This window comes from Notolepis coatsorum (genome assembly GCF_963971535.1).
Source record: "Notolepis coatsorum genome assembly, chromosome: 20".
Taxonomy (NCBI): domain Eukaryota; kingdom Metazoa; phylum Chordata; class Actinopteri; order Aulopiformes; family Paralepididae; genus Notolepis; species Notolepis coatsorum.
This window is the reverse complement of record NC_140184.1, coordinates 35,744,507-35,772,086: the sequence shown is the minus strand read 5'-3', so window position 1 is coordinate 35,772,086 and position 27,580 is coordinate 35,744,507. Positions and strand designations below refer to the sequence as shown.

At 44.4% G+C, this 27,580-nt stretch overlaps 1 protein-coding gene across 1 annotated transcript in view; it reads right to left on the bottom strand.

Annotated features, from left to right (window-relative positions):
• The window catches only part of neo1a (neogenin 1a), a 360,480-nt gene that overhangs the window by 160,454 nt on the left and 172,446 nt on the right, over window positions 1–27,580 (bottom strand). The window contains 2 exon segments of the mRNA XM_084337101.1: window positions 11,401–11,551; window positions 12,692–12,967. Coding sequence (XP_084193227.1) covers window positions 11,401–11,551; window positions 12,692–12,967 — 427 coding nt within the window.

Here is a 27,580-nt window from a genome sequence, read left to right as displayed (position 1 = left end):
GAACAAGCCGCAGGGCCCCGAGACGGGAACAAGCCACAGGCCCCCGAGACGGGAACAAGCCACAGGCCCCCGAGACGGGAACAAGCCACAGGCCCCCGAGACGGGAACAAGCCACAGGCCCCCGAGACGGGAACAAGCCAGAGGCCCCCGAGACGGGAACAAGCCTGAGGGGCCCCCGAGACGGGAACAAGCCTGAGGGGCCCCCGAGACGGGAACAAGCCACAGGCCCCGAGACGGGAACAAGCCACAGGCCCCCGAGACGGGAACAAGCTGCAAGGCCCCCGAGACGGAACAAGCCTGAGGGGCCCCCGAGACGGGAACAACTCTTGCATACCTTTGTTTATTTGATATTCCACGCATTAGAGGTTTTGGATATTCTGGGCACGCTGGATGTACAGTGAAGTGTGTATTTAATCTCAATTACCTAAAATGGCTGATGGTCACTGACACTGACCCTTCAACTACTGTACAAATATCTCTACCCAGCAGGCCTACGGTACAAATATCTCTACCCAGCAGGCCTACGGTACATATATCTCTACCCAGCAGGCCTACGGTACATATATCTCTACCCAGCAGGCCTACGGTACATATATCTCTACCCAGCAGGCCTACGGTACATATATCTCTACCCAGCAGGCCTACGGTACATCTCTCTACCCAGCAGGCCTACGGTACATATCTCTACCCAGCAGGCCTACAGTACATATCTCTACCCAGCAGGCCTACGGTACACATCTCTACCCAGCAGGCCTACGGTACATATATCTCTACCCAGCAGGCCTACGGTACATATATCTCTACCCAGCAGGCCTACGGTACATATATCTCTACCCAGCAGGCCTACGGTACATATCTCTACCCAGCAGGCCTACGGTACATATATCTCTACCCAGCAGGCCTACGGTACATATATCTCTACCCAGCAGGCCTACGGTACATATCTCTACCCAGCAGGCCTACGGTACATATATCTCTACCCAGCAGGCCTACGGTACATATATCTCTACCCAGCAGGCCTACGGTACATATCTCTACCCAGCAGGCCTACGGTACATATATCTCTACCCAGCAGGCCTACGGTACATCTCTCTACCCAGCAGGCCTACGGTACATATCTCTACCCAGCAGGCCTACGGTACATCTCTCTACCCAGCAGGCCTACGGTACATATATCTCTACCCAGCAGGCCTACGGTACATATATCTCTACCCAGCAGGCCTACGGTACATATATCTCTACCCAGCAGGCCTACGGTACATATATCTCTACCCAGCAGGCCTACGGTACATATATCTCTACCCAGCAGGCCTACGGTACATATATCTCTACCCAGCAGGCCTACGGTACATATCTCTACCCAGCAGGCCTACGGTACATATCTCTACCCAGCAGGCCTACGGTACATCTCTACCCAGCAGGCCTACGGTACATCTCTACCCAGCAGGCCTACGGTACATAGGGACAATCTGACCACTTCAACAGAAACAGGGCTGATGGGGGACAGAAAGCAGACACAGCTAGAAGGAGGAAACAAGGAAAGGATATCAAACAAGAGACCTTGAACTACTAATACATGGCCCTGATACTGGATCCGTTCACGTGAGCACAGTGCACCAAAAGGACAGTACTGTGTAGGTCTCTTGAGGGAAAACAGGGACATGTGCGAGTGTGTTTCTGACGTGCTGGAGACTGAGACGCAGCCTAAAAAGACGTCCCATGCACCAGTGGCAGAGAACAAGGCTGCTTGTCTTGTTTTCTCAGCTCCAACATGGCAGCGAGACCACTCCATTACCTTAGCTCACTCTGCCGTTTCTATCCAGTCCTCTGCCTGTAGTGAAGCTACAGCTCTTCCGTAGAAATCGGACTGCAGGCCTTATAAATAGTTTAATATCACAGCAGCAGAAACAAAGACGGTTGAATAGAATTGTGGGATTTTCGTGATTCCTCTAGGGTTAATCCTTAATATTCGCTTTCCAGGACTTGCTCACAATTTATATTGGAAGTACCAAGCCAGTGGAGAGTACCCATTTTCACACTAGCCAACACCAACAAGTCTAACTTCCTCCCCATGGTCTCTGATGACACCCGTCTTCATTCTTGGCAGCCCACCAACCAAAAACGCTCATTATGCGCCTCCATGCAATCCACTCACACTTGGAATGCCAATAAGAGCTCTATAAATGTGCTGTGTGGAGGAAGTGCGAGCTTGGCTAGAGGTGGATACTTGCCATTAATCTCGCTAATACTGACACTGAACAAAGGAGCCAGTGAAAATCATAGGCCATTAACATTGATAGGTGGCGGCTCTGATGGGCTTCTCAGCAATGCAATGGAAAAGTGCCTTCTCAACCGCTATATTTTTCTTGCAGCAGCCATTCTCACTGCCTGTTTAAAGAAGCATTCATTAAGAGCGCTGGTGGGGAAAGTGGTGCAATTGACCTAAAACTGTGAGAATAGACTGTGCAGAGCTAGAAAAATCCATCAGATGGGTTGGGTTGTTGTTATTATTACTGAACTTTATCAATCCACAAAACTACCGCTGAAGCATCACAACAAAATTCGATCGCACAGCATCACCGCGCAGCCGCTCGTTCAAACTCACTCCAACTACTCACACCCCTCAAATGATCACAGCAAATGTTCCATTGTGACAGAGTGTCTTGGTGAAGGGCAACTGTTAATTACATCTAACGTGATGGAACAAAAGGATGCTCATAAAACGGGAATGTCAAGGACATACGGGTAAGATAGTGGCAGCCAGAGGAAAATGCTTACATGGGGAACATGGTGAAGATATAAGGAGGTAATAACACAGCGGCTTTACTGGAGGTTCAGGAGCATATAGCTCCCACTGGCTCCCCTGCCAGCTCCCTATACAGTACCATAAGGCCTTCCCAAGGCCATTGAGTATGAAAGTGTGTGTGTGTGCATGTGCAAGGAGGTACAGTAGAAGCGTATAGTGCCATTATATATCCCACTGCAAATACAATCCTCCAGACTGCGTGCTGTTCATACATAAGTAAATATAATAAACACAATCATATTTAAATGAGGGAGGGAAGACAAAGAGGAGAAGAGACAGATGGCTTGGAGGCTTTAGAAGGGGTTGATTTACATGCTCCGTCAATTCCTCCGTCGCTAGCAGTCATACATAATTCATCCATTTTATTGACTGTCGGGAATTCTATTAGGTGATATAGAGCGATACCCTCCCTAGAACAAAACCTGAATGTGCTTACTTTTCACGAGTGGCGTCGGGACTGGCATGTAGAGAAAAACTAATTTGGGGGTTTGAATTCAAAGGACCCGTCCCTCGCTGCATGCTGGGAATTAAGGAGGTTATTCAAGACACAAAAAAGGAATTGATATTCAACATGTTGACTGTGCAGGGTCGCTGCAGTGTGTTCTTTATTCCCTGATGCTATTGGCGAACAACAGTGGGATGAACAGGGAGTGAGGTGTCTTCAGAAGCCTAAATGAATGTGAGGGTTGAGTCGTGACACTGATGAAGGCTGTCACATTAAAGTGGTATATTAGATATCTAAAATATGAATGTGTCGTACCCTAGTGTGGATCCCGAACACTAGGTGGCCCTGTAGTGAGACGGGCTCTTTTGAAATGCACAGTTGGCAGTATTGTGCTCTCTTTTTGAAACACTCATCTCAATAATGGCTTTGTTTACATGTCAAGACCGTTTTTCCAGTCTGAAATGTATTGTCTTAGGATACAAGGACTGACAGCTAAACATTAGTATTACATCATGACTTTTGAGGCTGTGAAAGGTTTTGGTAAAAGAGACCTGTATTTTCAGTCATGGGCTAAACCCCTATTTTAACTGGATTTGTTTTAATGGGAGAGTTCCTGTAATACTAGTTTGTTTTGACTATTCTTTTTAAATTCTTTATTATTATCTTTTCCCCCCCTCCTTTTTCAGATTTTTCTCCCATCCCACCGTTAGTCGTTATGCCAATTCCAAACCCCCCTCCTGGTTGTTGCGCACTCCCCCCTACTGTTGGTCCGGGAGGCCGGAGACTGTCGCATGCTTTCCTCCGACGCATGTGCAGCCAGCCGGCAGCCAGCCTGGCAGCGCAGATTCTCACCGGGAGAGTGTAACGTGTGGAAGGTCACACTACCTCCCTCCAGATCCTACCCTCGCTGTGCAGGCGCCCCGACCGAACTGTAGGGGTCGCTGTCCACAACGCCCAGGACCCACCCATCAGCTTTCCCACCCCTAACACTGCCAATTGTGTTAGAATGAACGACCAGCCAAGCTGATAGCAACGCCGAGAGCTGGATTCGAACCCAGCGTCTCCAGCGTTGATGGTGAGCGCCTTGCCCACTACACCACCTAGCCGCCTTGTTTTGACCATTTAAATGCTGCACTTAGCATTTCTAATCAGCTATACAATGTGTCCTTCTATACAAGCTCGGTGCCACATAAAAGGTTAAAAACAGATGGTGAAATAAATTGCAGATTGTAGCTTTAATTCATTTTATAGTGCCTCACCTTGAATTAAATGAATGCATTACTGGGGGCAAAACCCCTATAGCTTTCCATGAAGAAACCTAATAATGTACCACCTAACCAGACGTAACAATGACACCACTCTTGGTATTTGATAGTCCCTCTGTCTGAGGCTATTTGTTAAGAATCTGACACAGCGGGAGAAAGACTTACAGGTTCCCGGCTGTATCGCTATGCTTTGATGCTTATATCACAGCCAGGCAAATTAACATAGACTGAAATTCACATTTGATCTCCTGGGTGACGGTATGTAATGTAATTTTTTACTTATAAAGTATCATGTTATGAAAGTTTATGATATGGTTTATTATACAATTATGCAAATAATGTACAGAGCTAAAGCAAAGTTACTCCCGGACGGTGTGCAAAGGTTTTTTTCAATACATGAAAGAAAATATGCGGCACGGTGGCGTAGTGGTAACACTGTCGCCTCACAGCAAGAAGGTCCAGGGTTCGATTCCCGCTTGGGGACCAGGTTTCCGCGATGCCAGCTACCCAGGTGGGTGATCTCCCAGGCTTTTCTGTGTGGAGTTTGCATGTTCTCCCCCCCCGATAAGAGAAACCCAATGGAAAAACATGCACAACAACAGATCGCTAACGCTGTTGCGTCCGTGACGAAGACAGGCAGGAGCACTGGGCATGGCTCACGCCACAGCCCTCGTCTGCCCTTGGGGGGAAGGACGACGGGATGGGTTAAGCGCAGAGGAGTATCGCATCGGCGATCCTAAAGACAATGCATGCGTGTGTGTGTTCCGGTGAGTCTGTGTGTTAAAAACGAACCACTGTGTGTGCCGCTAAAACATTGAGTGTCGTTGCATGCCGAATAAAGACCTCTGCGACAGGTCCTGCATTATTATAAAAAAAATTATAAAAAAGAAAATATGATTTGATTTGAGACATTTGTAAATTTACTGTTCAAAAAGCTAAGAAAGGGATTCAAAGGAGATGTATTTCTATTGTTGGGGTTAACTTGTGGAACAATGCGGAAATACATTTAAGAATGAATAATTCGCTTTTGGTTTTTAAGAAAATGGTTTACTGGGGGCTGACAATTTGATAAGAACGTAAAATGTGATATTTTTAATCCAAGTTGCATTTGATTCATCATGGCAGCATCCAGTAAACAGACAGACTGTTAACATTTTGAGAAGTTGGACAACAACTTTGGGGTACGTGTTTGACAAATAGGTGAAACTTATGTTTAGGTATAAAATATTAAATGCTTCAGAGTAAGTGAATTTTGTCGGCTGCGATATGAAGCGAGCAAAGCGCAGCAGTACATAACGTCACGTGACCAAATGCGTCCACATTTTTATAGGATTCCATCACATTTTCATAACAATAGCGAATATAACTTACCCTGCGCCATTTTCATTGAGGTTTCTTACAAATTAACGATGTTTTATTTGTCCTTTATATGCGGATAACATTCAAATCTTAAATTGTACCATTATGTTCCCGTTTAGACAACAAACATAATGCTAATGATGCACTTTTGTTAAGATAATTCGGTGACCATTCTCGATCACTGTACTCCGGTCCCATTAATAGTTTAACGCTGTTCAGATCGCGTCAAAGAATAGACGCGTCCCAGTGACCTGTGCTAAAGGTCTTGGGAATTGTATTAATTTTGTAGTTTTCACATTTTCACCTTTTAATTTTAAACCAATGCTGCCATCTACTGACAACAGAAAGTGTTGTGTAAGTTATAGTATAACGTCAACTTGAGAGGCTACCCGCACTTCCGTAAACACCGTCGCCCAAAACACATTCTAGAGATTCCCACTTTTTACGGGTACATAGGTTCATATCTAATAGTCTTTAGATGACAAAATATAGATGAATACTCATGAAATTTGATATATATATTCTAAAATAAGTATAATTTCACTTCATCTACCTGTCGACATGAAATTCCCAAACGCTGACGGTTAAAAAAAAAAAGCCTGGATGTCGCACAAAATGGGGCGTGACCGAATTTGGTCCCAGACAATAAGAGTGACTGAGATTGGTCTACGTTCCGTTAATACAACCGGGAGAGAAAGGGAACCAGCAAGAGAAAGGCCCACTTCTCAAATATTGACAGACTCACACAACCACTTATTCCAATCCATGCATTTATTCTATTCCTCACTTTTACATCTCAGGTCTTTTTCTATCCCAGTCTTGAAACAGCATGTTGATGCTATATAGTGGCTCCAGGTTGATATAATGCAATAGGAAGCAGGAGATGGAAAAAGATGAAGACAGTTCCACTGTCTTCTAACACTTAAAAGAGATAACATGCAAACAAGACTGAGTGAAGATGGCCTCATTCTAAAAATATCATTTATACTGTGAATAATTTGAGCAGGCTTTTTTTTTGCCGTCATGGAGCACTTCTAAGGTGTCACTGGGCTTGTGGAGTGAACTAGTGAAGAATTACTGGGTACAATAAGCAGTAGTAGATCATACAGTACTAGGGAGGCTACGATACCACTTTTTCACTGCCCATCACGGAATCAAAGAATACAGAGAGTAACGATCTGATCCCTCACTTTAACTGAACAGTATAGACCGATCAGTTTGGGGTCATTGGACTATTGAGATATAATCAATTATTCTTGATGATCTAATATGAATCTACGTGTTAAAAATTCTGAAAATCAAGTTACTTTGTATTGCTCTGTTACACATGTTTCTTGGCATCAGATTTTAGTATTGGGGAGATTCTCTGATACGGATACTTCCTCCATCTTGAATCACCACCCTCTCTATAACTCATGTTAGAAGCAGTTTTTTACAACAGACATGCTCCTGTGAAGAGAGAGGGAGAGACACCGTGTGTGTAAGAGATAGAAAGAGGGGGAGAGAGGAGTAACCGTTTCAAAGCATCAGCAGCAGAACCTCCTCCTCGGTGGTCATGGCTGGAGGGCATCAGTTGAACTGAACATCATCTTAAACAATTGTTTATCATCTCTATTTTAGGTTATGACGAGAATGAAACGTGGACACCTTCTAGCAGTGACCCTCAACGGTGAGACACCCTGGATTCAACTCACTACTCAGCTCCGACACATTTCAATAACTAGCTATTCAGCTCCGACACATTTCCATAAACGTTCTCCTCAACACTACAGCTTCACTGTCACCACTTTAGAGCACCTGCATTCTGTTTAAAAGACCATTTAGAAGCTCCTTGTGGACACCCCCGTCCCCATCCCCCCAATTACAAACTGACAGCAGCTTCTCCTCCCATCACGTCGGGCCTGAGAAGGGTGGAAGATTCTCAAGGAGGAACGAGAAAAGTCCACCACACTTCTTTATAATTGTCATTGTCATGTTTCAAAGAGAGGATTTGGTAATGCATGCAGTGAGTGTGCAGACAAAGTGGCAGTTATGGGAAGGACCTCCCTTTTGTCAAGTGCTCTCTCACTAATTACCAATGGAGACTCCCTGGGGGACGGTTCAGACTCTGGGCAGTGTTTTGTAATTAATACAAGCCAGTTTAATAACGACCCTATTAGTCGGCTCCCGCCAATAGCCAGGGGTTCTCTGTGACAATTCCATATGGTGGTGAAGACACACAGTATACAACTAGAATAACGCATTCAGTAGAGTGCAGACCTCTGCCAAGGCCTAACAATTTCCCCACTTTACTTTATCACTCAACATTTGACTGGGTGGATGACAGAAACAAGAGTTGCCTAATTGCCAGTCTCAACAGACCCATGCTATAAATCTATGTTTTATGAACCAACAATGGTAATACCACCTCACAGCACACAGTGACAAACCTATTTTTCAAGTTTGGTGTAAATTGGACAAATTCACAAGTGATGCATCACTTTCTGTTTACCATGCATTTTTCAGAAATTCAAATGTAGTTGGGGCTCATAGTTTGGCTTATCAACTATCTAAATAATAACAACAGTAGGATATTACAAAAGGACAACACGCTTTCAGTGTTGTGATCAGAAAAGCTGTTGTTAGTGTGAAAATAGGGCCACCATGAGGTCAACTGATGCCAAACTTCACATGCTACTTTGCTATTGTAAGACAAACATACATATTAAGTTTGGTGCAAATGTGCAAAAAAGTATTTTACAAGTAACGCTTCACCGCCTGTTTGTGTTTTTAGTTTATTATAAGTTTGGTGCAAATCAGACAAAACGTTCACCAGGCAGTAACCCATCACTTCCTGTTTACCATGCGTTTAAGTCTATTTGATCTAACCTTCTAAATAATACATTTAAATATGTTGGTCCATAGATGGCACACAACTATTTTTTTGAGAATCAGGTAAACAACCATATATATATATATATATATATATATATATATATATATATATATATATATATATATATATATATATATAAATAAAGATATAAAAATGGCAGAACATCTGATATGGCAGACTTCATACAGTAGGTCCTTAAAAGAAGTTGTCCATGAGGAGTCATATCTGTGGTTATAATTCTTGTGACTGTATGACAGGATAACAGGTCAGGAGACACGCTTATTTGAAAATCTAAAGTTTGACCTGATAATGGCACTAGACTAGAGGAAAGGTTATGGGGTCACCTAAATCAATATATGTCTTCCTCTTGGGGCCATGAACGGGCACAGTACACAGACTAGTTAGATTAGTTAAGCTAATGCTGTTCTGGTTGACACCCTATTGGAAGTGATTGTAGCCAGTTAGTTTAATTGGAGGTGGAAATCCCAGTTTAGGTCTATGGCTGTAAAGTGAGATGAATGGGTGCCATCTCAGCTATTTTGTGTCCCTTTAAGTTCCAAAGCTCTCACTCTAGCGGGACTGGCAGCAAGATTCAAGAGATATACTTGTCACATACATACATGAGACATGTAGTGAAATGAAGGTGGCCATGCCAGCCTTGATTGTGCAAAAATACAAATAATAAAATAGAATAATAAAGTAGAACAAACAATAAAATAGACATGATAAAAAGTAATACGAATAAAATGCTACGCTTATGAATTAAAGTTAATGATGTGCGTAAACAAAGTTATCTCTAAACTGGTTTAGGTTTATTTATTATTTACCCAGGGAGGGACAATGCACCTTAATCAACATTTTCAGTTTCCACATCAACGTACAGATGCCATTAATTGTCCGTCGACCGACGTTTATGGCACCGTATTGCTGGGTTAACGGTAACAGTGACCAGTAGGGGGCACTCGAGTTACACCAGTAATTCAGCTCGATTACAGCTGGATACTTCATTCATAGGACGCTACAACGAGACGCCAAATGACATCACGCCATATCACTTGCTGAATTAAAGAATTAATAATTAAAACGTTGTCAAATCAGCAGTCAAAGTTACATTTGATGTAAAAGTTCTCGTCATGGGGCGCCCGAGTGGTGCACCGCATACAGCACTACGGTGCAACACGGCCGACCCGGGTTCGACTCCCGGACCCGGTGATCTTTGCCGAATGTCTTCCCCGGTCTATCTCCCATAAGTCCCATTCCTCCTCTCTCTCTCTCTCTCTCTACAGGACTGCCCGGTAGCAAAAATCAATAAAAACCTACAAAAACATAACTTGTCCGAAAGGACAAGTAACATTTAAAAAAGTTCTTGTCATCAGTTAAAGTTAGATTGATTTAGAAAATCGACAAGCATACAAAAGCATAACTCAAGGGGGTGTAAATGTGCTGAAGTTAGCTAATGAGCTAGTTTCTCCCCGTAGTCCATACTGTTCTACACCTGAATCAAGATCAATAAAGGAATACCTCATTATTATCTTAGACCCTGCATGCATGTATCTTGGTGAGAATAAAAGTTTCAACGTCCACTTCGCTCCTCTCCCAGGGATTAAGACTAAAGGCACTGTGACAGAGATCCTCTCTCTGCTCCCCTGAGCTGGCAACCCAGCAGAAGTGTCTCCCGGCTGAAGTGACAGTGTTGGCACGTCCGGGGCCGCCTCCCGGGGCACAAGTGGCAGAAAAGCATTAACACCTCGGGGAGCAGGCGCCAGCACTTAAAGTGTTTGCCCTGAGGGACACTGGCACTGGGTACAAAGTAATGGAACAGCACCGTCTCTGCTGTCACGGAGAGGCTGGGAATGTGGGAGAGCCAGAGGAAGCTACAAACACTGTACTAAAGGTGGTTTTTACTTGATGACACCAATAAACACAAACTGATTTCTGGTCAGTTGTCTTTACAGACAATGAATATGTTTAGTCTTCATTCACCGTTGTCGATGGAAAAAGATGTCAAACTAGAAGGCCACTCAGGGGCGGTCGGGTGGTGTAGCGGAGATTGCGCTCGTCACCAATGCAAGAGGCTGCGGTCTCAACTCCCGGAGTCAGCATTGCCTTGGCTTGGGCTGATCGCTATACTAACTCGTTTGGCTGGGTTAGGGGGAGGGAAGCCGTGGGTGGGAAACTGGCATTGTGGACAGCGACGCCTACAGGTCAGGGCGCTTGCTCAGCGGAGGCAGGACTTGAGGAAGGCAGCGTGACCTCCCACGCGTTACACTTCACCAATGAGAGCCCTCGCTGCCAGGTGAGAAGAGAGCCACTGGCTGTCGCTGCACGTGTCGGAGGAAGCGTGCGGATACTTCAGGGTTCCCTTGTACCGACCAGTAGGAGAACATGCACACAACAACCAGGTAGGGGAGGGGGGGAATTGGCACAAAGACTAAATTGGGACGGGGAGAAAAACAGAGAAAAAAGGAGAGATATAAAAAAAGAAAAAGAAAAACTAGAAGGCCACTCAGAGATGGTTGGAATCGCTGCAAGCACTTAACCACTGGGACGTCTCCTTTGATAAACCATAACGCTGCACCTCGCCACATCCACTGGCTCATTATCAATTAAAGTATCACCAAAATCTGTTACTAATCAGTCAGGATCTTACCTCTCCTCCAGCAGCTTGTCTCCAAGCATCCAGCGGATGTAGGGGGCAGGGTAGCCACTGACTACGCAGGGCAGCAGCACACTGGATCCTGCCACCTTGGTCACAGCCACAGCCTGCACCAGGAACTCCAGCTTCCTCTCCTCTCCGCTTTCTGGAAGGGAGAAGTTGGGGTTAGAGTTGAGGCTGGGGTTAGTCTCGGGGTAACGCCGCGAAGCACAGCGGCAACCCTCTGCTTATCTGGTGTCATCATCCGTCTTCCAAACTTCAAAAGAACCCAGGTCTTGACTGGGAGTCTCTCCCGACACCTGATCCCAGATGACAAATGTCTGTTTTGACCGCAAACACAGCTGAACTGGGGTGAACTCTGTAAAGGGGCTTAAAGGGACCCTTCACACTTCAAACTGAGACTATCTGGATAATGTCCAGTGATGACCCGAAGGTCAGAGGTGGGTTCAGTTTCTGTGACCCCAACACATCAGTAAGAGAAGGCATACAAAAGTGCCACCTTTTCTCAATGAGAAGCTTTTCAGTAAAAAATTTCTAATAATAATAATAATATAATTTTTGTTTTTCTCCTACTCAACAATTCATCCTAACTTCAAAAGAAACAAAATAAAATAAATGTATTTCTGTCCCAGAACATCTTTTGCTGGCTGCGCCCAAACAACATCTCTTACATTAATAATTCAAAAAGGTTAATCTAGTTTCAATTTAAAATACTATAAACTGTTCACATGTATAAACTAGTAAGACCATTCTGCACACTAGAAACCGAGGCTTTTGCTACTGCAGAACATCCTACAAGGAGACAGACAGATAAAAGCCCCCCAGCAGGATGTAGTTGAATCCTGATTTACTGCCTCTAATATCTTCTCTGCACTGGCAGGAGACTTGTGCTTAACAACTCAGTAAATAAAAGTTCTGGAGGGGAGCAGAGGAGACGCACTGCCACAATGGAATCCAGACACCCTTTGAGCTGCGACTGAGTTACTGCGCTCCAAGTGATAAACCCCATTAGGAGCGCCCCCTCGTTATTTTGGCCATTCTCACTCAATCTTTGGTTGGAAGGGACACTATGTAGCTATATAGCTATTACACTATTATGTAATACAGCAGTCTAATACACCATCATGTCCTTGAAATCAGGAACACCAAACACTAAAAGTGACGCACAACTCTCCACCACCAACATTATTGTTCATGTATTTCACACGAGACATTGATTTGTAATGTTGATTGTTTAACCCAAAAGAAGCAACACTAACCCCGTGGCTAGGTCTTATGAGATTACCTGGCAGTATCTGGAGCTGGGCCTCCTCGCTGGACTTGGCCGGTCCCACGTTCTCCACCAGGCAGCGGTAGAGGCCAGCGTCGGCCTGCGAGGCGTTGCTGACCACCAGGGCTCCGTTGGGCAGTTGGACCAGCCTGGTGCTCAGCTCCAGGGGCTGCCGATCTTTCTCCCACCGGGCAAAGGGAACCAGGTCCGGGTTCACGTCACACGCCAGCACCTGGCTGTCCCCAAGACGCACGTTGGCCGCTGCAGGTTGGCTAGTGAACCTGGGCATACCTAGGAAGCAGGAAGACTTGGGTGAGAAACAAACACAGAGATGCTGCTACTACCGAGACATAACACAGACATGTGGATTATCATACATTTTTCATTAATAGGTGCAAATTACCAAAATAATCACTCCACCTGGGACATGTTCCTTGCCAACAGTTTAGAACTGACTGCAAAACAGCACAGTGGAGGTGAGTTTTTCCTCTTTGTAATCCATATCCAAGATAGATTCTCTAATGTGAAAAAGGACACCAAGACTACTCCTTCTAACCCCCCCCAACACACACACACAAAATGTACACAGTATAATAAATAAACACGTATCTTCACCCAATATTGAGTGCTCATTTGCTGCACAGCACAGAGTGTAAGAAAATACTGATTAAAAAACCCTGGTCCCACCGGCTGTTTGTGTTGCTGTACAGCCTGACATTCATCTCCATGCTAAATAATTATTCCCTGCGTTTCATGCCATTGATCTGAAACCAACATGACCCACGCTCAGAACATTTGTACACAAAGGCGTCAGTTTGAAAGAAATGTCAAAAGTGTAAATGGAAGTGAGGTGGAGGAAACCACGAAGGCCCACAGCGCTACCTGCACCTGAGTGAGTGATATGCTACCCTGGTTGGGGCTTGAGCTTTTGGGCAGAATCAAAACTCTAATCTACAATGAGGAGAAGTCTATTGTGTGTTATTACAATGCCTCAAAGTGTTTAGGTACTCGGTGGCCGTCTCCCCTATGGTGTCGGAGTGTGTATGTATGTGTGTGTGCGTGTGCGTGTGTGTGTGTGCATGCGTGTGCGTCCATACACAGGATGAAGTGGTGGTGATGGCTTGCCGAGTGGTGAGCCGGCTCCGCTGCCCCCCCGCCCCTACCCTCTAGCCTACAGACACCACTCTTCCTCCGGCGTGTCTGGGGGTGACAGCAACTCTGGAGTAAATCACACTTTTAGATAAGAGCCGATACACACACCCCCCCCCCTCCCCTGGTCTGGTCTGAGGCACAGCCTGCACTCGGCACCCCGTCACTGGCTGCTCTGGGTGTAAAGCAGGACTAGCACACATACAGTACATACACAAGTGCACACACACACACAATTGTATTTAGCACACTAGTAATGTGCCCATAGTAAGCTACTAGAAAAGTGCTCACACTCCATAGAAGCGTCTATACTTTCCGTAGCCGCATTTCTGGCAAGACGCTCTCTGATTGGCCGACGCCTGTTTCTACACTGGTTAAGCGTAGGCACTCTTTCGAAGTTGGTTAAGGTTAGAGTTTGTCTTAGAGCGTGACGGCAAGTTCTTTCGACGGTTAAGCTTAGGCACTCTTTCGAAGTTGGTTAAGACAAACTCTAACCTTAGAGCATGGCGATAGAACGCCAGGTAGTTTGCAGGCTGTTCGACGCGGAAATGGGCAAAGACACAGCTCGTCACGCGATTGGGCAACAGTGGCCAATCAGAGAGCGTCTGCCAGAAATGCGGCTACGGAAAGTATAGACGCTCCATAGTAGGCTCCATAGTAAGCTACTAGAAAAGTGCTCACACTAACCAAAGCATCCCTCTTAGGTACCAATCTAATAGAAATGCACAACGGCAACACATGAGTTGACCTTGTGTGAAACACCCCTAGAATCATAACTCTGCATATTAGAGCATATAAACTATATCAAGTACAGTAGTAGGCCTACAGGTATGGACTGACAGCCTTGAAATCAATGGCCACAGCCCACAGGTTGCCTCAGGCCCAGATGTGGCCCGTGATATACTAACTGTACCGCACTGAGGTTAGCCTAAGGCTCCACAGTTAGCCGAGTGGGCATGAGGGATAGCATCAAATCACATCAGTCAACATTAAAGGAAATGAGGCTCTAGTGCAGAGAGAATACAGTACATTGGACTTTCCACTTTGTACTTCCTCAGTCTCAGAGAGTGATCACTTTCTAGCTCCGTCTGCACTTCACTCTGCCCATGCCTCCAAATCTGCATTGACTGGTCTTTTATTCCTCCAACCTCATCACATCTCGCCAAGCTGAGTTCATCAGTTTGCCATGTCTTGAGGTGTGTGTGTGTGTGTGTGTGTGCTTGCTCATGCATACATGTGTGTGTAGGGGAAGGCATTATAGATGGGAGATGCAGAGCGTCAGGGCTAACGTTATCGACTCCAATTAATCACAATTCTCCATTTAATCGACTGGGTTGACGCTTCATTTTCCAGTCCCTGCCCACTGCACCACCATTATCTACTGAACAGAGGTGCTGCACCACCATTATCTACTGAACAGAGGTGCTGCACCATTATCTACTGAACAGAGGTGCTGCATCATTATCTACTGAACAGAGGTGCTGCACCATTATCTACTGAACAGAGGTGCTGCACCATTATCTACTGAACAGAGGTGCTGCACCATTATCTACTGAACAGAGGTGCTGCACCATTATCTACTGAACAGAGGTGCTGCATCATTATCTACTGAACAGAGGTGCTGCACCATTATCTACTGAACAGAGGTGCTGCACCATTATCTACTGAACAGAGGTGCTGCATCATTATCTACTGAACAGAGGTGCTGCACCACCATTATCTACTGAACAGAGGTGCTGCATCATTATCTACTGAACAGAGGTGCTGCACCATTATCTACTGAACAGAGGTGCTGCACCATTATCTACTGAACAGAGGTGCTGCACCATTATCTACTGAACAGAGGTGCTGCACCATTATCTACTGAACAGAGGTGCTGCACCCAGCGTTTCCATTAGCCGGTAATTACCGGTATTTGACTGGCAAAATCTGTTGAAGTCCGACAAATTTAATCTCTCCGGTCATAGTGTCCGGTGAAAATAGTTCCCTCTGGGCACAGTTTGATTATTTGAATTGTATTTGGATGGGCTGGAGTTGGGTGGCCTATGCGATGAACGAAACAATCATTGCGTTTGTTGTCGTTGCTTCGCTCAGCGAGAGCTTGCTGCTGGATTTGCGGAAGGCATGCAGCTGCAGACCCACAGAACCCACCAGCTTTGCTGGCACAGTGCGGTCCCCAGACCTGGAAAGCTGCTCTGCGGGTCTGCAGCTGGATGCTTCTTGCAAACTAACTGCGGCGCTCGCGCTGATATTGTTGGACCGGCTGCTTGGTGGAGCAACGATGAAACGAATGTAATGAATCGTTCGTCGCATGGGCTATTTAATTTTGGCCTGTTTTGGTACGGTTCGGGTGGTCAAGTTGTGCTTGGAGGGAGTTGTTTTCACCGGACATTATGACCAGCACCAAGTCGTTGGGACTAGGTGGAGATATACATCACGCAAACCCACGATAATGTTGCCATCTCTCTGCCAAATTTCTCAGTTCTTCGCTTGATATAATTAATACAAATGTCCAATATAACGGAATTCGTTAGCTCATAAATGTGATTATAACAGACTGCTGTTTATTAATGTCGGGCCGACTGCCCACAGACACAGGTCTATTTGATTTAAAGTCGGCAGCAGCACGGAGTCTCTGGACTTATTTTATTTGGAATATAATGACTGTATACGCAAAAGTAGCCTAGCTTTAAGTTAAAATATTATAAATCTACATGCCTTGAGGATGTCATTCTTTATATAGCCTGTTGTTTTTAAGCTCAATAAACTCTGACCGGAATTTCTCTCATTTGACCGGTAGATAAAAATCTACCGGACCCTGAGACCGGCAACAATTTTTTCTAACGGAAACCCTGGCTCCACCACCATTATCTACTGAACAGAGGTGCTGCACCATTATCTACTGAACAGAGGTGCTGCACCACTATCTACTGAACAGAGGTGCTGCACCATTATCTACTGAACAGAGGTGCTGCACCATTATCTACTGAACAGAGGTGCTGCACCACCATTATCTACTGAACAGAGGTGCTGCACCATTATCTACTGAACAGAGGTGCTGCACCATTATCTACTGAACAGAGGTGCTGCACCATTATCTACTGAACAGAGGTGCTGCACCACCATTATCTACTGAACAGAGGTGCTGCACCATTATCTACTGAACAGAGGTGCTGCACCATTATCTACTGAACAGAGGTGCTGCACCATTATCTACTGAACAGAGGTGCTGCACCATTATCTACTGAACAGAGGTGCTGCACCATTATCTACTGAACAGAGGTGCTGCACCATTATCTACTGAACAGAGGTGCTGCACCATTATCTACTGAACAGAGGTGCTGCACCATTATCTACTGAACAGAGGTGCTGCACCATTATCTACTGAACAGAGGTGCTGCACCATTATCTACTGAACAGAGGTGCTGCACCATTATCTACTGAACAGAGGTGCTGCATCATTATCTACTGAACAGAGGTGCTGCACCATTATCTACTGAACAGAGGTGCTGCATCATTATCTACTGAACAGAGGTGCTGCACCATTATCTACTGAACAGAGGTGCTGCACCATTATCTACTGAACAGAGGTGCTGCACCATTATCTACTGAACAGAGGTGCTGCACCATTAATATCTACTGAACAGAGGTGCTGCACCATTATCTACTGAACAGAGGTGCTGCACCACCATTATCTACTGAACAGAGGTGCTGCACCATTATCTACTGAACAGAGGTGCTGCACCATTATCTACTGAACAGAGGTGCTGCACCATTATCTACTGAACAGAGGTGCTGCACCATTATCTACTGAACAGAGGTGCTGCACCATTATCTACTGAACAGAGGTGCTGCATCATTATCTACTGAACAGAGGTGCTGCACCATTATCTACTGAACAGAGGTGCTGCACCATTAATATCTACTGAACAGAGGTGCTGCACCATTATCTACTGAACAGAGGTGCTGCACCATTATCTACTGAACAGAGGTGCTGCACCACCATTATCTACTGAACAGAGGTGCTGCACCATTATCTACTGAACAGAGGTGCTGCACCATTATCTACTGAACAGAGGTGCTGCATCATTATCTACTGAACAGAGGTGCTGCACCATTATCTACTGAACAGAGGTGCTGCACCATTATCTACTGAACAGAGGTGCTGCATCATTATCTACTGAACAGAGGTGCTGCACCATTATCTACTGAACAGAGGTGCTGCACCACCATTATCTACTGAACAGAGGTGCTGCACCATTATCTACTGAACAGAGGTGCTGCACCACCATTATCTACTGAACAGAGGTGCTGCACCACCATTATCTACTGAACAGAGGTGCTGCACCACCATTATCTACTGAACAGAGGTGCTGCACCACCATTATCTACTGAACAGAGGTGCTGCACCATTATCTACTGAACAGAGGTGCTGCACCATTATCTACTGAACAGAGGTGCTGCACCATTATCTACTGAACAGAGGTGCACCACCATTATCTACTGAACAGAGGTGCTGCATCATTATCTACTGAACAGAGGTGCTGCATCACTATCTACTGAACAGAGGTGCTGCTCCACTATCTACTGTATTGCCAGTAGCTGATGAGGCATTGTGATTGCAATGCAGAGCAATAATGTCACAGAATTCAGAATACAATGCCGATCCAGGCAAGAAACTCTGGCTACAGCAGCTCTGTAACGTGTTAACGGATGGATTTTTTTTATACTGTTTTAAAGTGAACTAAATATCCAACATCAGTCCCTTATGGACCTTAAAGGGAAACTCCACCACAAAACAACATCTGGCTCATTTGGTATCATATCTCTGTGGCTGGACAATGAGTCTCTTATAGAAGCTTAGTTTTCGGGACATCTAGGTTTGGGTAGAGGGTGACTTCTCCTACAACATTTTAAAAACTGAAACTGGGAAACTGGCTGAGAAAGTGAAGTGGACCTCTGCCCTTGTTTCTGCATTGTATGCACAGCGTATGCACAGTTGACCATCGATAAATGCCTTTTTTTATTATTAATTTATCATACATTTTGTATTATTAATTTATCAAGGTAACACCGTCTTCACTTAACGCTACATACAATTTTAATAATCACAAGGTTTTGGTCAAACAACCTTCATCAGGTATCTGGGTATGAAGACGATACCCAACGAAGGTCGCTTGACCTTAACGTTGTGATTATTAAGATTTTATATAAGTGAAGACAAGTGGACTGTCCAGTGATAGCAGGTGTTAGCAGGTGTTCAAGAAGACTATTTTTACTAAATTATTATATTGTTATTGTGGGTCGGCATCCATCCGTCAGGTGAGTATGAAAGCATGTGGTGGAATTTCCCTTGAACCTATTAAACATCGGATGGCCCGACGACGGAGCGTCACGCACGCTTTTCGCAGCACTTTGCCCTCGTCTGCCGGCTCCGGGAGCTGCCTTTTTGCTGAACAATCAAACATTGTTGGAAAGTAGAATTTGCCGCCTTTCGATCGTCACACTACTCTACCTATTGCCTGCTTCCAGGTCTCGGGTTACAAGACCAAACATCCGACGAGCGGCATTTGATAAGCCCTTCGGACAAGTGACCGGGTCCGGTTTGGCTGTGTCCTGAACGGACCAGTCACCTCTGATGATGGTGAAAATTATTGACCACCTTTGTAGCCAATGAAAGCCAAGGGTATCCCACGTGAGGGGTGATTGCAACGAGAAAGACAAAGAAGAAGCCGGAAAAGTTCTTTGTTTTGACTAGCGCGTCGGAATCAATGGCAGCGGACGGCCATTTTGGATAATCATGCCGAATTATTGCCGGTACACACATTATAAAAACATGTGTAAAACACTCATATTCCGTGGGATTGTCATCAACTTTGGACCTGTACTAGATAAGACTTCAGGATAATGGAACCATTATGTTTTCCAGCTGCTACCTCTCAGCTGGAACTCAAAAACAGGCATCTGGCAATGAGTAAACAGAAATGTGAGTAAACAAACCTCTAATCACTCAGAGGTGATTCTTCCTGTAGTGTTGTGGAAAGTTCCCAATGTTTCCTTTCAAAAGAGACCAGACTTCTGCATGTCTTATAAGGATAATGTATAATCAATCACAATGCTATACAAAACTAGCCCATTTTTTGCCTGATGCATAAGAGGTTAAGTAACTTTGAAGGTAAAAATATATATATTTAAAATAATGTTTATTAATCAACCTCTGAGGACCGACAGTTGTAATCCCCCCCCCCCCACAATATCCCCAAAACGGTACTTAAAGGCTCAATCCTTTTTTTACCATATACAATGTAATGACTGAATGAATGAATTAATGAATTAATGAGGTCATAGACGTGCAACATTTTCTATAGACTTAATCGAATTATGTAAATGATATACAATTGCTGAAATATAGAATATATACAGCATATGTACATATGGAATATAACACCATGGGACTGGCGGATCACCTGCTGTGAGACACATTACATTCACCAAACCCAATGTCATCTGCCAGCAAAGCCTATAATGATATGAATGATAATAACTGAATCTGTCAATCATTTGATGGAGATTAGCGGAACAGTGTGGAGCTGCCATGAACAAGCAGTGTGACTATCTGCCCCATGCACATACGCATGGACACGCATACTGTACACACACTTCACTTGGGCTCCTACTTTTGTTAATTAAAAACAGTCCCAGAATGAGAATGAGCAGCTTAATGGAATATGCAGCAGGCTTTAGGGATCTCCCTCTAGATTCATGGCTGCCATTCTCTGCATCCCCCATTAAAAAAAAGAAAGAAAGGGAAAAAGAAACACTCTGTTAGTCATAGCCATTTTTCCAGTAGGGTTACGTTTCTTTGACAAATTAAGGGGAAAATAACAGCCTCACGTCAGAGAGTTGCCTGCCACTTGCAAGTTTATACCTCCAAATAAGCATCTTGGGTTTCATGGGCTGTGTGTGCAAGAAGGATTTTCCTCCTGGCGTTACAATATATACTTCCCCTATCCGCACCCCTCCAAGCTACTGCACTCAGAGCAATATTTAGCCAACGTTCCTAACACTGCTGTGGGTGGTGGAGGGAGAGTTATGGCCCAGAGCGCCACAACTCCCATGAACATGATATTTAAGTCTGTGGATTGATAATGAGAAGGGTAATGGAATGAGACCGGACATGGAGAATAATGGCTCATATTCCAGTCAAAGCCCATGCTGATAGTTTTGAACCAGGGCCTGATTCCAATCTGAAACTTTACTCCCTTTAACCTGTGCTGGCACCTTTCCAATTACAGAGGGGGACTGCTCCCTCACAGCTTATTTGCCTTTGTATGCCGTTGGGGGGGGGGGGGGGGGGGGGGGGGGTTGGGGGACCTGGGTGAAAAGCCAAAAAACGGGCTGCAAGGAAAAGGGAGCGGGTGATTGAATTGGGATCCAGCCTAAATACATTCATACACCTAAAATGCATTTCAATGAAACTCTCATCAGCACGGTCCGCTCGTCTGCAAAGTGTCCTCCTTGACATGTTTCGAGCACAGTTCCCCAGTCGTACACATCGACAGAATGATCACATTATTTTTGGCCGGACGCTTGGATCAATTCTACTGTGGCAGACAGAGCCAAACATAATTCTCAGAGTCATGGCTTAATAGGACCAATCTGAGACACTGAGGACACGTCTCCCACCCTGCAAGAAGAGTTAGTTAGAGACTGTGGAGACATCCAATCGATGGCAGTGTTTCTTAGACGGTGGAGAGAGGGAATAATAAAGTGTTCAAAAAGAGCTTGATAACATCCATTAGTGCTGTATAGGCTCCGAGATTCATTTGAGGTCTAACAATATGTCCTCACTATAGTATCCCCCTGTACAATACTGTAGGTACGATTGCTTTAATCAATTCAGTGGCTACTATAAGCTCATTCTCTCTCTGTGTTTCCTCGAGGAACCACTGTAGAGTAAGATGTAATTCATTCCCTAATTGATGGTTTCCAAGCTTCGGGGAGAAGAACATTTCCTATCTCCTCTCCATTACAACGAGCTGTTTTATTTAGTATGCTAGGTTTTCTTTATACAGCAACTCAAAAAGATCATGTTTTCTTGTGCTGCAATGCAAACATATTCGAAAATGTAGTTTGTTTTTTTATCCCCCTAAGATCTACCTCAATGATGTTCTATTCTATCAAAGTAACATTCTAGAAAGTATTTGTTTTATTGCTTAACCTTAGTCTTCAAACAGTTTTTCTGAATTATGAATTAGGTTTTTGCTTTTGATTATGTTTTCCTTTCTTTTTTTTGTCTTCCCCTGAAGCCTGGAGGTGTTTACCAATGCAGTTTTTCCCCGTTAGAATTGCACGCTCGCATAGAATGTAAAAAAAAAATCCCCTTGACACTTTCTCAGAACGTCAACGGGGTTGAATGCTTCTTTTCCTTGCTCGATGCCGCGCTACGTGTGAGGAGTTTCAACACTGGGGACTTTCACCATCAGAAAGAAGCAGACAGACTCATGTTTCCCTCTATTTTATGGCTGTTAGAAATCTGACAGCTCCAAGTGTCTGGGAGAGCACCGCTGGGCCGCTAAGCTTTGGTATGAGAACATAAATCTGCCACTGCTAAGGCCTTGGTTGTGTGTGAGCATGTGCAGTCAATGTGTGTGTGTGTCTGTCTGTCTGTCTGTCTGTCTGTCTGTCTGTCTGTCTGTCTGTCTGTCTGTCTGTGTACAACACACACACACACACACACACACACACACACACACACACACACACACACACACACACACACACACACACACACACACACACTGGCAGCTCTATAGAAACTGAGAGACAGTAAACACCAATCAACTCAGTGGGAGGTTAAGGCGCACATTACCAAGAAATGAAATAAAGCCAAATCTGCTTCCTGGGTCGCACAAATACCCAGCGCCTGTTCTGGCCACCATCAAGCACTCACTGTCTTGTTACGTAAAACACAGAACACCACTTTGCTTCCAAAATCGAGTCCCCAATGTTCTTATTCTATTCATGAAGGCGTTTAAGGATTTAGTTTACGGTGAATTAAAAAGATGCTCCTGTCCTGTGTGACCCGTCTGCTCCAACATACTTCTCTCAGCTGCAACGTGACGCTGCACACAGAACAACCACATGACCGTTTAGCCTGCTGAGCGCTAGCTTCTGCCCGCTCACTGTGGATATGGAACACAGTCAAAAAAAACATTCCTTTCGCAAACCCATCATTTCCATGTTTAGTTACAATCAATTTGGTATAGCTTCACGGGCAAAGACACGATGGAAGATCAACTTTAACGCATTCACAGCCAATCACGTAATATTACGTGTTTGCTTGCCAACCGTTGGACGCCAAAAACGTAATATTACGTTTTTAGATCGTTTTTTCTTTTATTAGATTTTAATATCAATATTACACTCACGGACCTATATGTTACCGCTGAAAGCCATACTGAGAGTGCAGTACCGGCCAGCTCCTGCTAGGTGGCAGTATCGCCCACCCTTTGAAACCCTGTTCCAGACTGTGTGTCACATCTAATGTCGTCCGGGCGGAGAACTTTGGTCCAGGCAAGTCTAACACTTCATGGAAGCAACTTGAAACGCGTCTAGCACACTCAACCCATAAGTTGTGCCAAATTATGTCCGAGACCAGATGGACATCAATACTGGAAATCGTGATCAGACAATTGGAATATTGTTTTTGGAATAACTCCGATCAAAGGTAAGGACTATCTGACGTCAATTCCACCTTGATCCTACGATGATTTCATATCGATCCAGCCGATCAGCGTGTGTGGTGTTCAAAACGAATACCGTTACTGGTGATCAGTAGGGATGGGAATCGAAAACCGGTTCCGGTTGGGAACCGGTTCCTAATTGGCCGATGCCTGGAACCGTGTGGGTCCCGTGACTTTCGATTCCCTTATCGCTGCCAGGTTTTTCCTAGTTGCGTAATAATGTTAGCGTTAGCATGTAGCCATGGCAGACTCTATTTGATTCATTAAGGGCTCGAAATTGCCTGGGTTTTGGTAATATGCTCCCGCTGTTTGGCTACTTCTATGTGCAGTGAAAACTACTTGAATGCTTTAGAACATAGTCATTGATTTAGTTTAGGGTGAGCTAAAATTAGCCGCGGAGCTATCGCTAGCTAACGTGAGCTAACGCTATTTAATCAAGCTCACAAAGAGAGATAAACAGCTGACAGCGGATAGTACAGGTACAAATACAATAAAACAGCGAGTGGGGACTGTTGTGTAAACCTTGTACTCTTTAGTTCACATATAATAAGAGCCGGATTGTTTATTTACTAAGTCTCTACTCTGAGTCCGTCAGACAGGAAGTACCATGGTGCAACATACAAATGTGTCCGTGTAGCAACACAAGCCAATACCTACAGGACAGGGGCCCGGGGAGGGAGCTCTGTGTGTCTGTGTGTGTGTGTGTGTGTGTGTGTGTGTGTGAGACAGAAGTCAGAGGAATAACGACTGTTATTCAATAGATTAAATTAGTTTAAGAATAAAAAAATAAATACATTTTAAGAGAATCTCAAATACATTATTTTATTTAAGTGTAGGCTATAGTTAATGTTTTATTTTTTACAGTTTTTGTATTTTTCTGACATGGTAAATGGCTGCTTTTTTATATAGCGCTTTTATCCAAAGCGCTTTACAATTTGTTCCTTACATTTTACCCAATCACTCACACATTCACACAACGACGGCGCAGGCAACCATGCAAGGTGCCAACCTGCTCATCGGGAGCAGTTAGGGGTTAAGTGTCTTGCTCAAGGACACATCGACACGCTGCCCGGGAGGAGCGGGAATCGAACCGGGAACCTCCGGATTGCCAGACGACTGCTCTACCTCCCGAGCCACTGTCGCCCCTGACATGGGGGCTCAACAATAAATGACAATCAAAAATGTCAAGTTGCATGTTGTTATTCTAACCAGCTTAATTCTGTTGCATTTCCAATTTATTTATTTAAATTATAAATTGAGCAGGTATCGATAAGAGAATCGACAAAGAATCGAATCGATAAGCAGAATCGATAATGGAATCGTATCGATAAAATCCTATCAATTCCCATCCCTAGTGATCAGGGCATCAAAAAATTACCCACCCCCCTGTGATGCATTCATGATGAAACATAATACCTATTATATACATTTGATTTGGAAATCGTAGCGTGTCCAGGTGAGAAACACCAACGACTATAGCAAAATTCACATAGCGCCCTATAACTCAGCTTTTCAGGAATAAGCCCGGATCACTCTGAAACTACACAATATTCACCACGGGTAGGCCTGCCACGATAACACATTTTGCTGGGCGATTAATTGCCCCCGAAAATATCGCGATAAGCGATATTATTGCGACCGGTTAGAGAATTTTTTTTTGAGAAATTTATTTCCCAAAACTTTTATTTTGAAGCCCACCGCTCCGTCTTTTCCGGTGTTTTAGACTTTTATTTTGAAGCCCACCGACCGGACCGGAAGTATTGTTGTGATTATCCTAGCAGAACCTATGAGCCGACAACTTGTCTCGTCCGGTTCTGTGTTTTTGAGCCAATGATAAAACAAATATTGAGATTGTTGGTGAACAACTAACTTTAGGTTAGTTTTAACGTTAGCTACTAACGTTAGATGCAGCTACTACAGGCAATCAACGATGAGGAGGAAGCGTCAAAGCAGTATATAATAGAATAGCTGTGGTGCGTAGGCACTGCAGCACGACTCGAAACTACCTACTACGTTATAATAAATGAATTCATGTTTAACTTGTCCCCGTGTCCAGTCCTTTGACTAGCCCCACCCGTTCATTGTAAACAATGATGCATGTAATTGTATTAACGTTATTCTGTGTTGTAGCATGCTATACGTTGTATTTCGTTTGTTAGCTATTTAGCTAATGTTGTTAGCATTGAATGAGAATCAACACTCGATCTTTCATCTTTATTTAGCAGTCCAGTTTCTCCGGGCAGTAGCGAGTAACTACTTGGGTCTAAAAATAGCTAACGTTACACTATAAATAACGCTACTTGGTTAAAAGGAGCAACACTATTGAGAAATGTAGTTAAACTATGTGGCATTGCCCCACGGAGCTCCTGTGCTGTGCTCTGTAGTAAAGCCAGCGGCCCGCATCCCAACACGGACAGTGACTGACAAGGGGCACTGGTTCCGCCTCATTAAAACAAACGCGCAAATAGCAATTAATCGCGCCCGTCAAAATCATTGCATTAATTTTAATTATCGCGGCAATTAATCGATTTATTGCTTATCGCGGCAGGCCTAACCACGGGGTAATGCGCGAACGTATACATGAAGAAATGTACTCTTTTTTGCATGTTGGACGGGAGATAGTGACTGTCAAATGACCATAGTATTGTCTCCATAGCTATAATATAGAATATAGATATAGCTCGGCAAACATTGTGACGCACAGTGAAAGTGACTGTCTTTTAGCGTGGCACCGTGAGAACGGGATGTGGATAATGGCTGGCGCTGAAAGTGTTAAGCGTATGCTATTCTAATAAATCTAATATATCTACCTTGAATGAAAATGCAAAAAACATAGTGACGGAAGAGCGTGGGTGAGGAAAATGGTAACATGGCACTTCCTGGTAGTCTTGGAACAGCCGTTTGGTGTTCTCCTATTTCAACGTTTCCTCCATTGGGAGAAAAACAACCTACAACTTATCGGAGAGAGCGGCTTCTTCTGAACATCTGACAACGGAAAACCAGGATTAATTGATGACTTTATTTCTACAGACTAACAAAGGAGTCGCTGAGGTACTTTGTCATCATGCAGAAAAACCTGGCATGGCTGTCATACTGATGAAAGTAGAAAACGCACAGTCTGGTCAAATCATCACGACAGATTTGTCTTGCTCAGAAACAGAGAGGGACTATTAGACTGACTGGTGACTGCCGTACAGTAGCAGGGTGAGCGGAGACAGTGCTGGGTGATACTGCACCTCAAGCAGTTGTTTAAATCCAACAGCTTTATTTAGCTTTTGGACAACAGATCATTTCCCCTTAAATAAAATGGATAACAGCATGATATTCACCCACTTGCTAAGAACAAACACACAAAGAGTGTAGTTTCAAAGTAAATACATGAGTTCAGGAATTGATAAAAGTATTTTAGGAAAATATAATGTGTGTCCAGCAAAAAAAGCAACGCCCCCCCCCCACACACACAGAAAACCTTTCAGAGTCTAACCACATCAGAGGGATAGATGGAAGATGAATGGCTGGCGTTCCGGAGAAGTCGGTTTCAGACAGGGATAGTTATTTTATCTACTGGGCTGTAGAAATGGCTCTGGGGTGCTGGGGATGACAGAGAAGGTCTTATAACCAGGCAGAACAGAACAGAGTGAATCCACAGTCACTTCCTAGCCCATAGCAAACCAACCTAGGTTTACCATGAAGGACTGGTTCTGCCCGAACCGTTCATTATACAAGTATCACAGAGAAATTTCAAAGGTACTCACAGTTGCACGAGGGTTTCAGACGGAGATACGTGATGGTTTGAAAGCTTGCGTTGCTAATAAACATCTAAAAAAAAAATTATAAACGTGTTAAACATCACCGAGGCAGCGTTGCATGCTGGGCGCACCAGGCATGTCACAAATGCAGAATAAGAGAAGAAGCCATTTTGATGCAACGCTGCCTCTGTGATGTTTACACGTTTATAAAAAATATGTAAAAAGTTTATCCCTCGTGCAACTGTGAGTACCTTTGACAT